Here is a 14,945-nt window from a genome sequence, read left to right as displayed (position 1 = left end):
AAGGTGACTCCCCGCCCCCCTGGGCGACACGTGCATGGCCCATGTGCCAGTCCGCAGGGTCCCGTGGGCACTGTGACCTCGGGAGGGAGGCGGCGGCTGGGACAGACAGGTTGGACACCTGGGAGGGCACCCGGGGACTTCTGCGAAGGAGGAGGGCACTGGAGCCGTGGCGCCCTCGGCTTGGCCGGGCGCAAGCCGCTGGGGACCCCGGCCGAGTGGGCAGGCGGCCAGACTCCATGCGGGTCACCTGCGGCCGGGCAGGGCGTGCGTGTGAGCGCGTGCGCAGACGTCAGCCTCCGAGGCCCGTGCTGGCTTCTGGGCAAGGTGCGCGCGCCCAGCGGCCCCGGCCCCACGCGCCGGGACACGCGGAACCGCAGACTGCGGCGCCCTTAAGGCTGCGAACGGGGTGGGCGGGGCCGGGCCGCGGGACCCGCCTCCCATTGGCCGGGCGCCGGGGGGGGGGGCGGGGCGCCGGGGCGGGGAGGGGCGAGCCGGCTCTGGAGGGCAGACGCTGGCGCTGGGCTGCGGGAGGCGCTGCTCGCTGGGGGCCGAAGGAGCAGGTGGGCGACGCTTGCAGGGGTGCGGGAGGGCGCCGCTGGTACCGCCATCAGGAGCCTGAGGTTCTGCCACCTTTCGGAGGGATCAGCGACCTCTTCACCCTGCGGGTGACAGTGGGGCATCTGCCTGCGAGAGGGGGAAGGAGGGAGAACCCAGGGCCACACACAAAGTTCTACTCTTCTGGGGACAGGAGGAGGTGAAGGAGGAGGAGGAGCTGGGTTGGTGCTAACTTGGAGCTGCGAAACCTTGGGGCGGCGTTCAAGGCCCCCTCCCACACGCGCGCAGAGCAGAGCAGAGCGCCCTGCTCCTCCTTCAGCTGCTGGCGTCGCCGCGCGGGGAGAAAGAAGCCGTCGCTCCGGCGCGGGGAGAGCTGCACAGCCGCGGGCAGAGGAGGAGGCCGCGGCCGAGCCCCGCAGCCCGATACCCCCAATCCAAGCGACCTCCTTTGGAGCAGGCGGAGAAGGTGGCATAGGCGACCGGGAGGTTTCGCCCACCCGGGACACGCACCCACAGTCACCTCCAAAGATCCCCCTCCCTGAGTTTCTAGAGGCTGCTCGTTCATCACCGGAGTCGCCCCTACCTCTCCGCCCCCAACCCCAGAGCAGCAGGCGGGGACCCCCGGATCGGACGTCCCCAAGCCTCCGGGCACCTGGCTCAGCAGGAGGCTCCCGGCTCGGGGCAGGGCAGGGCCGGCGGCGGCGAGCCGGAGCCCGCCCCCTGCCCGGGCCCCGCCGAGCCCTCGGAGCCCACCCATGGGGCACCTGCCCCTTGCGCCTCCTTGCCCGGCCGCGCCCAGCCCGGCGTCCCGAGCCGCGCAGGGGAGGATCCCCGCGCAGTGACCCGGGAGCCACCACAGAGTCTGGGAGGCTCGGCGGCTGGAGCAGCAGGCGGCTCCCCGCAGCTCTCGGCGCTTCCAGGCAGCTCTCCCAGCCGTGCCAGAGGCCGGGCCCGCCATTCCCAGGTAGGAGACACTCCAGTAGAGCTGGGGATCTGGGGGAAGTGGAGCAGCCGGGAAGAAAGGGTAGAGGCTTGGAGGAGGAAAGCTCAGTGATTCCTTAGATGACCAGAGAAAGTGAAATTGATTGAGCACCTACTATGTGCCAGGATCGTCTGGCAACTTTACATACCTGGAGAAAATTAAATTCGTTGAGCACCTACTATATGTGTCAAACTGGGTGCTATACCCTTTACTTATCCCAGGAAAGAAAGATTTATTAAGCTTCTACTATGTTCTAGTTTTGGTGCCAGAGGCTTTCAATTTAAAGAGCTAGAGTAATAGCCCATTTAAATAGGAGGAAACTGGGGCTCAGGGAAGACAGTCAACTTCCCCAAACACTCCTGTCCTTCTGGAGCTGGCTGCAGCCTGCATACCTGGAGGTGGGGAAGGAAGATTAAGAAGTGCCTTCCTTATCCAGAGTTCTTGAGCTTTTTCTGGGTTGGTGCTGAGTGAGTTTCCTGAATGATCCCCTTCCCAGGAGGGTTTTCCTGTAACTTAGCTGTCTTAGGGGGCCCAGAAGGCAGCTCTGGAGGCTTCTCTGGGCCCTCCCCTCCCCTTGTCCCCTGCACTGGGAGGATGACAGGGGATGTTGTCCAAGACCTCGTGGAAGGTGGGAAGCCAGGCTGGGAGGGAGCAGCCAGGTCAGGAGCTGGTGACTCAGGCCTCCCGTGGTGTCAGAGACAAGATGGGTTCCCTGCAAGACCTGCGCCTGCATTCCAGTCCAGCCTCACTGGGCAGCCCCACGGCTGCCAAGATAAAGTGCCATGAAGAAGAGAACCCAGCATGTGTTCAGGTTTGCTGTGGCCCAGGAGCTGGGTCAGCCTCCAGACTAATTGGAAGCCCACGGCCACCCAGGGAGTTTGTTTCTTACCATTAACAGAGGAATAACCTGAGCCCCAGGGAGCCAAGTCATTTGCCCAGGGCTGCCAGGCTGGTGAGAGGCAGAGCTGGCCTGTCGGAAGCGGATGCCTGCCTACCTTCTACCACCTGAGCTGCCCAGGGTGGTGGGGTTGGCTTTGCCAAGCCCCTGGACTCTCAGAGTGGCAGCTGGAGGCCAGTGACGGCAATGTGCGTGTCCAGAGAGGCTGAGTGTGCGCTGATGGAGGAGGCATGGGGGGTGGAGGAGGGGCAGTGCAGTGAAACAGGCTCAGGGGCATACACCGGGAGAACACATCCAGACTCTTGTCCCACTGCCTGTGCCTGTGTGACTCTTTCATCTTCCAGGCAGGCCCTGGGGGAGAGGCTTAAGGGAGAAGAAGTGGTGAATCCACAGGTGCACTTGCTCGGAGGTGGCTGGCAGGGTTGGGAGAGAATCCTGGGAGGTGCCTGCCCCCTTTCCGCTCCGCTGCCTGCTGGGAGAGAGGGAGTGAGAATATAATATGTCTCAGGGGTCATCCCCCAGCGTGACGCCAGCTGAGGCTTCACTGAGACAGACAGTGTTTTGGAAAAGACCAATTTTGGCCAGGAGTGGGTTTTCATAGAGTTAAGAGCCCAGACTTTGGAGCCAAACAACCTGGTTCTGATCCCAGCCCAGCTAGTCATCTGCTGTGTCAACTGGGGCAAGTGACTTAACCTCTCTGAGCGTCAATGTCCCCATCAGTTAAGTGGGCTGATGGATGCCTTCCTGGCTGTGATTACTGTGCCCCCAAGATGGCACCCCCTCATCTCTGCTCCGGGAACGTTCTGGCTTCCACCTGTCCTGAGAATGGCCCTGTGGCGGGGCCAGTAGTCACAGTATGTGCATTCGGATACCTGTGTTGTTAGGGGGTCTCTGTTGAATTTCCTGCCTCTCGGCGCCTCGTCTCTCTGATTCCCTACTTCCCCTCTCTGATTCCCTGCCTCCTCTCTCTGACTTCCTGAAATCCATTCAGTCATTGATATTGGACTCCAAATTCCCAAAGGGCCCTTCGAACTCATCCCTGTCTGCTCCTCGCTGTGTGAAGTCAGCCTGGCTGAGGATGGAGAAGGGAGAACAGGCTGCAGAGGAAAGACATGCCCACAAGGGTGCCCATGGTGCCACCTCTGGGGGAGGAGAGGGAAGATGTGGAGGCAGGAGGCAGAGCCCACAGAGGCACTGTCACCTGGCGTCCAGGTGTCCAGATGTCTCACACAGCCCCACATGGCTCAGGCCATGTGAAGAATCAGTCTTCTCTCAGAGATAAAAACCACAGAGGATTTTTTTTCTCCTTTTTTGCCCTCCCTGATTCCCTGTCTCTTATTTCTGACTCCTTGCTTCCTCTGTCTGTCACCTTGCCTCCTCTCTCTGACCCTTTGCCTCCTCTCTGACACCTGGCCTCCTCTTTCTGACTCCCTGCCTCCTCTCTCTGTCTCCCTCCCTCCTCTGTCTGACTCCCTGCTTCCCCTCTTTGTCTCACTGCCTCCTCTTTCTGACTCTGCCTCCTCTGTCTGACTCCCTGCCTCCCCTCTCTGTCTCCGTGCTTCCCCTCTCTGACTCCCTGCCTCCCCTCTCTGTCTCCCTGCCTCCTCTCTCTGACTCCCTGCCTCCTCTTTCTGATTCCCTGCCTATTTGACCCTCTGCCTCCTCTCTTTGACTCCTTGCCTCCTCTCTCTGATTCCTTGCCTCTTTGACTCCCTGCCTCCTCTCTATGACTCCCTGCCTCCTCTCTTTGACTCCCTGCCTCCTCTCTTTGACTCCCTGCCTCCTCTCTCTGATTCTCTGCCTCTTTGACTCCTGCCTCCTCTCTCTGACTCCCTGAAGCTCATTAAGTCATTGCTATCAGCTCGTCTGTACCAAGCTCTGGGCGGGAGGCTGGGCAGGGCAGTGATGGAGGCAAATACCATCCCTGGGAGCTTCTGGCCCCTTTCCCGTCCTGTCTAGACAGAAGTGACCACCAGCAGAGTCAAGCTGTCTACAGAGGGACTTGGGGAGGGGGCTGTCATGGGGTAGGGCTTCTTTTCCCCCCATCTCTGCTGAAGGCCCAGGCTGGCTGAGACAGCCTGGCAGAAACTGAGAAGGGCTCCCTGCTGTGGTCTGGCAGCCCTCTCTCCACCCTCCTCTCGCTTACTTCCTGCCTCTCACACGTATGCCCTGGGCACTTCATCAGGGCTGCCCTAGGGGAGGGCCCTCCTTAGCACGGCCCCTGGGCCAGTCAGGTGGTTGAGGCTGAGGAAAGAAGGTCCCAGAGGGGGGCTTCAGGCAAACCCAAAGACAGAGTCATTTACCATTTGATGAATGCACAGACCGTTTATTGAGCCCCTGCTGTGTACATGGCATGGCAGTTTTGTGGGATAAATTCAAAGACAGCTGTAGGCGGGAGCTAGGTGGGGGACGTGGGGGTCTTAGGCTTGAACTACTGCCCAGGCTCCCTTATTAACCAAGTAGGCTAGTCACAGAGCCTTCTGAGCTCGGAGCAGACCACCTGGGATCAAACCTCTCCTCTGCTGGTTACTGGCTGTGCAACTGTAAGCAAGTAATTTAACCTCTCTGTGCCTCAGTTGCCTCATCTGTAAATTGGAGAATAACACCACCTGTTTTCTGGGGTTACTGAAGGGAGAAATAGGTTAACATGTGTGCAGCACTTAGAACACTCTGGCATATTTTAGCTCCAAAATAAATGCCAGCTATGATTATTTCTATACTTAGTGCGGGGCTTGGCACACTGCATGGGCTCAAGTGGCAGCAGTTGCCGTCCTTGTGGCTCCAGGCCTGGGGTCCACCATGTGCTGAGCTGGCTTATTGTGTGCGTCCCTTTGTGATTCATTCATCGAAGTCACATTAGTAGCTTAGAATTGACCGTGGTGGGAGCATTTACGCCATGGAAATTGGCAAATACCACCAATCAGGACTTATAACAAAGGTATTTTTTGAGAGGCAGTTTCCTGCACAGAGGCTGGTAGTTGGGCAGGGTGAGCAGATCCAGATGTGTGCCAGGGACTCACATGCAGGCAACGTCTCCACCTCGAGTGGCCATCTCAGACCTTAGCATCATGATAGCCAGGAAGCAATGGTGTTGGAAAGCACCTTGGGTCAATGGACGAGGCACTCAAGGAAACCGACTTGGGGCATCCTGGGGTGGGGACCAAGTATGGGCACATACTGCTTTTTGTGTGAATTTAAAAACAATGTGTCTTCCTCTACACAAGATGCCCCTTCCTCTGGGATGCAGCCCCCACCTCTGGGATGCAGCCCCCACTTGCCCACACAGCCATGTGCCTTGTGCAGTGGCCAACCTGCACAACCTGTGGCAGCCTGCGGAGGACCGAGGGGATTGACATTTCAGCAGGCCTGTGCCCATCTGCAGTTCAGGAGCTGAAAAGAGAGGAGGGATTCCTGCTAGGGTGGGGACATCAGAGAGGCCTTCAGAGAGGAGGTGGCACTTGAGCCAGATCCTGAAACTTAAAGGGAGGAGGGTGTTCTGTAGATGGGTGGCATGAGCAAAGGAGTGGAGGCTGATTTCAGCAGAGCTCAAACTAACTAGGGTGACTGGGGTCAGGGGTTCTGGGGTGGGGATTCTGGTGGGCACTGAGGTAGGAAAGGAAGGAGGGCTAGGCTGTAAAGAGCCTTTGGGATGAGCCTGGTGGAGCCTGTGGGTTTGCTTATACAAGAGCTTGGATCCATGTCGGCCTCTTTCATGAGGTCAAGAGGCTCCCATAGAAAGCTCTGGGTTTGCCCCAGAACCATTAACCTTTGGAGTTGGGCGGGAAACTTGAGCCAGTCCACATCCTCTACTGCGGGCCCCTGGGTCTCCTGGAGGCAAGTAAACACCTAGGGCCTGGGAAGCAAAACTATCCGGGCAGGCCATGGAGCGGAGGGAGCCCGCCAGACGCAGAGCACAGGTCTAAAGGTGGGTGGCTGCAGGAGCAACCTCAGGCATCCAGCTTGGAGCATGTGGTGTGGACATAGCCTTCCCTTCTTCCCAGGAGGACTGAATGACCACAGAACCCCCCTCCTGCCTCAGGCTCAAGAAATGCATGCTAGTGCCTTCCCCGTGTCTTATCCTAGACTCACAGGCTCCTGGAAAGCCAGATGGATGAACCAGGGGAAGAACGGATTCTCACGATAGATACCATTTTTGAGATTTCACCACGTGCTGAGCCTTTTGCAACAACTCTATGACTTGGGCTCATTTTGTAGATGAGAAAAGTGACTTCTAGAGAGGTTAAGCTACTTGCCCAAGGTCAGTAGCTAGAGGCAAGGCAAGCATTCAAATCCCAGGAATCCGGTGCTTGCATAAACAAAAGGATGAATGAACGGACAGTAAGTGAGTGAGTGGATGAAGGAAGGAGTAAAGGAGAGGGCATGAATGAATGAGAGGGTAGAACTCCAAGGCCCCTTAGAACCTTGTCTGAGGTTCCCATTGACCTAGACAGAGGCCCTAGAGAGGAGGCCAAGGCCTCTAACAAGAGGTGGCAGGGCCAGGTCGAGGGTCCCCTGACGTCTGCTTCTCTCGCTTTGTCACAGCCCCGAGCCATGATGAAGACTTTGTCCAGCGGGAACTGCACGCTCAGTGTGCCCGCCAAGAACTCATACCGTATGGTGGTGCTGGGCGCCTCTCGGGTGGGCAAGAGCTCCATTGTGTCTCGCTTTCTCAATGGGCGCTTCGAGGACCAGTACACACCCACCATCGAGGACTTCCACCGCAAGGTGTACAACATCCGCGGCGACATGTACCAGCTGGACATCCTGGATACCTCCGGCAACCACCCCTTCCCCGCCATGCGCAGACTCTCCATCCTCACAGGTGAGGCCCACCGGTGCTTGGGCTGGGGTGGCAGGGCCGGGGCATGAGTGTGGAGTGTGCTGGGCATTTGGCAGTTTGCATAGTACTTGCATAGCCATCATCTGAGACAGGCGTCATCCCTGCACAGTGAGGCTCAGAGAGATTTTGCCACTTGCTAGAACTAGTGATGGAGTCGGGGGCCCCGATTCCATTCTGTTAGACTCCGGATCGATTACTCATGGCTGTCGGGGCCGCCTTCCAGATCAGGAGCTGATACCAGCGTGCCCCAGGGATATTCCTTTCTAGCAAACAGAATGATGCCCTGGCTGCTGTTTTCCTCCTCTAGGAGATGACCCACCAGAGCTCCGGGGCCCACAGTCAGTCCACGGGGCTCAGGTCTCCCACACCCCAGGCCTTTGCCACCTCCTAGAGAGGTAAGGGCAGGATCCTGGCAGTGGTCACCAAAGGGAAGGGGGCTTGGTCATAGTAATAGTGACGGTGATGGCAGTAGCTGACACTTATCAGAAGCTATGGGCCTGACCCTGTTCTTAGAGCTTGGCATGTAGTGTATTTTATTTTATTTTTTTTTGAGACGGAGTCTCGGTCTGTCACCCAGGCTGGAGTAGAGTGGCGCGATCTTAGCTCACTTTAACCTCTGCCTCCCGGGTTCAAGCGATTCTCCTGCCTCAGCCCCCCAAGTAGCTGGGACTACAGGCACGTGCCACCACTCCCGGCTAATTTTTTGTCTTTTTAGTAGAGATGGGGTTTCACCATGTTAGCCAGGATGGTCTTGATCTCCCGACCTCATGATCTGCCCACCTCAGCCTCCCAAAGTACTGGGATTACAGGCATGAGCCCCCTCATCCGGCATGTAGTTATTTAACCCTCACAAATAGTTATTCATTCCCTTTTTACAAGTGGGGAAACTGAAGCCTAGAGAGATTAAGTAACTCACTCCAATGGCAGCACAGTTTGAAAAGGGAGTCTGCTCTTGTGCTTTCAGACAAAGCCACACCGCACACCGCAGCCTCTCAGCCCTGCTGGGAGCGGTGAGGAAGGACAGGGAGGTTGCGGGGGGCGGTGGGGGGAGGGCAGGGGTGAGGGGGAAGAAAGGGTGATCCTGGAGCTGAGGGGCTGTGCCCTCGTTTACACTGCATTAGCATGGTAACTAAGAGGACAAGCCGGGGACCCAGCACCTGGGTCTGAGTCCTGGTTCTGCTGCTTCCTGGCTTTGTACCTTGAGGCAAGGGATTTTATCTCTTTGTGTCTCAGCATTCTCATGTAAAGTTGCATCGCATCAACACTCATCCTAAAGGCACTGTGAGAATTAAATGAATTAATATACATAAGGCGCTTGGTGAGCAGATAGTAAGTGCACAGTAAATCCCTGAGTCTTCTGTTGAGTCAGCATTTGTAGTGGGTCTACTCCCAGCTACACGATCATTTCCCAAGTCACTCCCCTCAAGTTGCTGAGCAGGGATAAGCGAAGGAGTGAGCAGGCAACTCTCTAGGCATCATTAAGATAACCCCTCAACTGAGATACTTCTATATGGAGAAACCCATGCCATGCCCAGCCCTGCTGCCGCCTGGAGGCCAAGACTGAGGCTGCGGGCTGGCCCCTCCTTGAGTTCTTTCTCTTCCAGGCTGACTTTTCGGAGCATCTGACCCAGACAGCAGTCAAGCTCCCGCTCCACCCCGAGTTTTGGAGAAGGGGCATGTGGATAGGAGAGCCCTGGGTCGACCTGTGTTGGAATCCTCTCTGGGCCTCTTGGCTTAAATGTGTGAACAGAGGCACATGCATCCCGTCTGAGTCTGAGCCTCCCCAGCCACACAGTGGGCTTCACCTCATGCCCTGCAGGGAGGCTGTGAGGACTGCAAGAAAGCTTGTAGCAGGAGCTTCCAGCACGTGATGGGTATTGCATTGGTGTCAGCCCTCTCAGCCTCGGGGAGGGGACTGGGTACCCACTGCTTTGAATAAGGCTAATGACAGAGGGAAAGAGAAGGGAGATGTAGAGAGGAAGCACGTGCATATTTTCAGCATGAATTTTCAGTGACACAAGTAATACACAAACACACCCTCCTGCAAACGCTACAGATAAAGCTAATGCCCCTTTGACCCATGTCCCCAATCCCAGGCTCCTGCCCCTGCCCCGGAGGTGGCCACCCTGGCAGTCTGGCATGGTGCCTTTCGGGCCTCCGTGACTACATTGGCATTCGTATTTGTATTCCCACAATGGAGAGTATTTTTGTCTGTCTCTTTTTTACAGCGCATATCATTCTGAGTACATCTGTCTGTTGCTTGTTTTTTTCACACACCAACCCGTGCCTCATTTTCCAACCTGGTGGAACCTCATTTTTTCAACCTCATTTTCCTGCTGCTCAGGAAATTCTGAAAGCCATTAATTCCACCACCAGCTCTTCTTCCAGCTGCCAGACACGCATCGCTGAGGCTTGGCATCGCAGTCTCGCATTTGAATATGTCAAGGCCACGAGTCCTTAGGGGCCCCGGATTAGCCTAATGGGATGGGGTTTGGCAGCCCAAGAAGGAAGAGTTGCCAAGCTGACGCTGCCTTGCAAGTGCCTTTCAGAAGAACCCACACTGCAGTTTCTTCCATCACCTCCCATCCCTTCAGCCTGCCTCGGTGAACACTGTGTGCCAGGCCATGGGGAGACCAGGATGAGTGGGTGATGGAACCCTCCTCTGTGCCTGAGCCCACTGTTTGGAGCACACCCTTGGCCTGGACACCATTCTGAATGTGCCATGTGCCATGAAGTGGGAGCAAATGATGTGCTCTGGGGGTGCAGAGGAAGGTGGCAGCCGTTCCGCCAGAAGCTGGAGCTGCTTGCTTCTCTTCTCGAGAACTTGGGCCAGTTGCTGATTCCTCTGGGCCTCAGTTTCCTCATCTGTGAGACAGGGATCTTGTCACACCACAAGGCTATCAAGAGTTTGAGCAAAAGTGGTTGGATGCAGTGGCTCACGCCTGTAATTCCAGCACGTTGGGAGGCCGAGGTGGGTAGATCTCTTGAGGTCAGGAGTTCGAGACCAGCCTGGCTAACACAGTGAAACCCTGTCTCTACTAAAAATACAAAAATTAGCCAGGTGTGGTCTCAAAATTACAGGGCACCTGTAATCCCAGTTACTCAGGAGGCTGAGGCAGGAGAATCGCTTGAACCCAGGAGGCGGAGGTTGCAGTGAGCTGAGATCACGCCATTGCACTCCAGCCTGGGCAACAAGAGTGAAACTCTGTCTCAAAAAAAAAAAAAAAAAAAAAAAAAGCCAGACGTGGTGACAGGCGCCTGAAATCCCAGCTGCTCCGGAGGCTGAGGCAGGAGAATCACTTAAATCCAGGAGGTGGAAGTTGCAGTGAGCCAAGATCACACCACTGCACTCCAGCCTGGGCCTCAGAGCAAGACTTCATCTCAAAAAAAAAAAAAAAAAAAAGGAAAGAAAAAAAGGAGTTTAAGCAAAAGTGAGGAAGGTGCTTGTTAAGAGCTGGAAATCGGGATGGAGGCACCAGTCCAGACAGCCTCCTCACCGCCCCACCGTCTCCACAGCAGCCCCTGTTTCAGATTCACAACCCTGCCTAGAGTGATGTGGTGAGTTATCCTGGAGGCAGTGTGGGCCTTGGAGGCCAGCGCTCACTTTTTCATCCCATGATTTATTTGAGAAGCAGAGAGTATCTACCGGGTGCCGGGCACTAGCTAGGTGAGGACAGAATCAGGTAGAAATCTCAGCCTAGGCCGGGCGCGGTGGCTCAAGCCTGTAATCCCAGCACTTTGGGAGGCCGAGACGGGCGGATCACAAGGTCAGGAGATCGAGACCATCCTGGCTAACACGGTGAAACCCCATCTCTACTAAAAAAATACAAAAAACTAGCCGGGCGAGGTGGTGGGCGCCTGTAGTCCCAGCCACTCGGGAGGCTGAGGCAGGAGAATGGCGTAAACCCGGGAGGCGGAGCTTGCAGTGAGCTGAGATCCGGCCACTGCACTCCAGCCCCGGCGACAGAGACAGACTCCATCTCAAAAAAAAAAAAAAAAAAAAAAAGAAAAGAAAAAGAAATCTCAGCCTAGCCACACGGAAGCTGTGTGATCTTGGACAGGCTGCATACCCTTTCTGAGCCTCAGTTTGCTCACCTGTAACGCAAAGGTAACAAAATCTCCTTGATAGAGACATAGTGAGGAATCAAGAGAACAATGGGCCTGGAGCACATACCCGGTGCTTGGCCCCCAGTAGGCCTTCATTCTCATCGTTACTGATACCTGAGGTCACTGAGCATGTACCACTGTCCATTCGTTATCTTGCATAACTCTCGAAATTATCCTGCAGGGTAATATTTCATCTGCATGAAACAGACAGAGAAACTGAGGTTACAGAGGTTTCGTGATCTGCTCGAGTCTGCTGGCAGCTAAGTGGATGAGGCCAGATGCAAACTAGGCATTGAGCAAAACAGGCAGGCCACCTGCGCGCATAGAAATGATTCTTATTATCTGAACACAGTCCACACAAATCACCCACCCCTGTCCAGCCCTGCAAGGAAATGTGAAGTGACTGGACTGTATTTGAACCAAGCGGTCCACGTGTTAGCTATACGACTGTGAACAGGGGCTTCAACCCCCTCAGCCTCAGTTTCCTGCCCTGGAAAACGGGGAGAATAATCGCAGCTACCCCAAAGAGTCGCTGCGTAGGTTAAGTCAGTTACGCCGCATAACTGCTTCAGGGCACCTGTGACCCCCAGCTGTTAGGACTGGTGTTCTGTGGCCAGAGGAGGGCAGGCGTCACAGCTGGCCGGTGAACTCACTGCCTGGGCTCTCTCCCTGCAGGGGATGTCTTCATCCTGGTGTTCAGCCTGGATAACCGGGAGTCCTTCGATGAGGTCAAGCGCCTCCAGAAGCAGATCCTGGAGGTCAAGTCCTGCCTGAAGAACAAGACCAAGGAGGCGGCAGAGCTGCCCATGGTCATCTGTGGCAACAAGAACGACCATGGCGAGCTTTGCCGCCAGGTGCCCACCACCGAGGCCGAGCTGCTGGTGTCCGGCGACGAGAACTGCGCCTACTTCGAGGTGTCGGCCAAGAAGAACACCAACGTGGACGAGATGTTCTACGTGCTCTTCAGCATGGCCAAGCTGCCGCACGAGATGAGCCCTGCCCTTCATCGCAAGATCTCCGTGCAGTACGGTGACGCCTTCCACCCCAGGCCCTTCTGCATGCGCCGCGTCAAGGAGATGGACGCCTATGGCATGGTCTCACCCTTCGCCCGCCGCCCCAGCGTCAACAGTGACCTCAAGTACATCAAGGCCAAGGTCCTTCGGGAAGGCCAGGCCCGCGAGAGGGACAAGTGCACCATCCAGTGAGCGAGGGATGCTGGGGCGGGGCTTGGCCAGTGCCTTCAGGGAGGTGGCCCCAGATGCCCGCTGTGCGCATCCCCCCACCGAGGCCCCCGCAGCAGTCTTGTTCACAGACCTTAGGCACAGACGGGAGGCCCCCCGGGCGCTGGCTTCCGCACATTCGTCTGCCTTCTCACAGCTTTCCTGAGTCCCCTTGTCCACAGCTCCTTGGTGGTTTCAGCTCCTCTGTGGGAGGACACATCTCTGCAGCCTCACACCTTCCTCTCCTGGAGTTGGAAGGAATGTTGATCCCAGAGGGGTGAGGATTGCTGCATCATATGGAGCCTCCTGGGACAAGTCTCAGGATGCAAAGGACACGGAAGGCCAGATGAGAAAGGTCTCCTCTCTCCTGGCGTAACACCCAGCTTGGTTTGGGTGGCAGCTGGGAGAACTCTCCCAGCCCTGCAACTCCTACCCTCTGGGTTAGCTGCCTCTGCACCCCCTCCCACCCCCAGCACACACACAAGTTGGCCCCCAGCTGCCCCTGACATTGAGCCAGTGGCGTCTGTGTGTTTGAAGGGGGCGTGGCCACACCTCCTAGACCACGCCCACCCCTAGACCAAGTTCCTCAGCCTCCTCTCCCAGGTCCCTCCGCCCCACAGTTGTGCTTTGTTGTGGTTGCAGCTGTTTTCGTGTCATGTATAGCAGTAGAAATGGAAATCATTGTACTGTAAAAGCCTAGTGACTCCCTTCTTGGCCAGGCCCTCACCCAGTTCAGATCCACGGCCTCCTCTGGGGATGCCTTCCTCCTCTACTCCCAAACAGGGTTTCCATGGCCTGTCTGCAGCTAGACATTGACCTCCGCCATTGAACTCCACGGTTTACAGACAATTGCACAAGCGTGGGGTGGACAGGCCAGGGCTGCTTTTTTTAATGCTCCCATTTCACAGAGGATACCACTGAGATTCGGAAGGGACATGATCAGCCCCAAGCCACAACCCTGTCCCCTAGCAAGTTCAGGGTACAGCTCCACCTAGAACCAGGCTGTCCTCTACTGTGCTCGTTCCTCAAGCATTTATTAAGCACCTACTGGGTGCTGGGTTCACTGTGTCCTAGGAAACCAAGAGGGTCCCCAGCCCTGGCCCCTGCTGCCCCACCACCTTCTGCACACACAGCGGTGGGGAGGCAGGGAAGAGCAGCTGGGACCCAGAACTGAGCCTGGGAGGGGTCCAACAGAAAAGCTCAGGGCAGGTCTTCTCCTTGTGCCCGGGATTGGGCTATGCTGGGTCCAACCATGTACTCAGGCATGGTGGGTTTGAACCCATAAACCAAAGGCCCTTGTCATCAGCTCTTAACAAGTATATTTTGTATTTTAATCTCTCTAAACATATGGAAGTTTTCGGGCCCTAAGGAACCTTAGTGATCATATAATGGGTCTTTCTGAGGTCCAGAGAGGGTTAGTAACTTCCCCCAGGTCACACAGCAAGTCTGTGGGTGGCAGAAGCAAGCTAGTGCTGGGCATTCAGTACCTACCACGATGTGCCCCCTCTCTTGATGCTTGGCCCCTGGGGCCTTCAGGGCTTTGGGACATCTTGTCCTCAACCCTCTCCCTAGATCAGTCTGTGAGGGTCCCTGTAGATATTGTGTACCCCATGCCAATGTATATACAAGTACACACAGATGTACACACAGATGTACACATGCTCCGGCCCCAGCTCTGCATACCTGCACCTGCATCTCAGCCTTGGCCCCTGCCTGCGTCTGTGCTGAACGCAGCAGCTCCAACCCCGCCTCTGTCCCCTTCCCCACCCCCTGCCTGAGCCCCCTGAGCAGACCAGGCACCTTGGCTGCACCAGTGTGTGGCCCGCTCTCTCCCAGGCACAGCCCCGCTGCCATGGATCTCCGTGTACACTACCAATAAAAGTGGGTTTGTTACAAAGCCGTGTCCTTGCCCATGTGTATTTTTCGTGTTTCCAAGAGGAGGTGTGCCCCCTCCCCGACCAAAGCTGGCCTTTCCCGCCCAAAATGCACCTGCTGGGTGCCCTGGCCCTGAGGGTCAGCACTGAGTCCACCTTCAAGTTTAAGTGTCAGGGGAGGGGGATAAGACCCTCGGATGGAAGGTGATGCTCTCCTTCAGCTTGGTCCTCCTGGGTCCTCCAGGTTTGTGTACCGAGGTGTCTGTGTCCGCACAGGAGGAGCCCCTGTGGACCATTAGCTCTAGGAGGTTCTCCGTGTCTTAGTTCTTCATGGTTCCTGTACAGCAGCAATTTCACCTCCAGGGCACAGTTGGCAATCTCTGGAAACCTTTTCCAAGCCTGGGGCTGGGGCTGCTGCTCTCACCTGGTGGGTGGAGGCCAGGAACACCGTTCAGTATCCTCCAGTGCA

General features: G+C 56.5%; 1 protein-coding gene across 1 annotated transcript; it reads left to right on the top strand.

The window, feature by feature from the left end:
* The first annotated feature begins 503 nt into the window (after window positions 1-503).
* Window positions 504-14,508, top strand: RASD2 (RASD family member 2). Its single transcript, XM_007975604.3, has 3 exons — window positions 504-1,519; window positions 6,978-7,257; window positions 12,058-14,508. The coding sequence occupies exons 2-3, from the start codon at window positions 6,987-6,989 to the stop codon at window positions 12,585-12,587; spliced, it is 801 nt and encodes a 266-aa protein (XP_007973795.1). The 5' UTR covers window positions 504-1,519; window positions 6,978-6,986; the 3' UTR covers window positions 12,588-14,508.
* Window positions 14,509-14,945: the final 437 nt, after the last annotated feature.

This window comes from Chlorocebus sabaeus, chromosome 19, assembly GCF_047675955.1.
Source record: "Chlorocebus sabaeus isolate Y175 chromosome 19, mChlSab1.0.hap1, whole genome shotgun sequence".
NCBI classification, from domain to species: Eukaryota; Metazoa; Chordata; class Mammalia; order Primates; family Cercopithecidae; genus Chlorocebus; species Chlorocebus sabaeus.
This window is presented reverse-complemented; position numbering and strand designations above follow the sequence as displayed.

What these genes read in the sequence shown, in the direction of transcription:
- RASD2 (XM_007975604.3), top strand. Translation starts at nt 6,987, where the DNA reads ATGATGAAGACTTTGTCCAGCGGGAACTGCACGCTCAGTGTGCCCGCC. An exon ending in CAGACTCTCCATCCTCACAG is followed by an intron (nt 7,258 to 12,057) that starts GTGAGGCCCACC and finishes CTCTCCCTGCAG; the next exon opens with GGGATGTCTTCATCCTGGTG.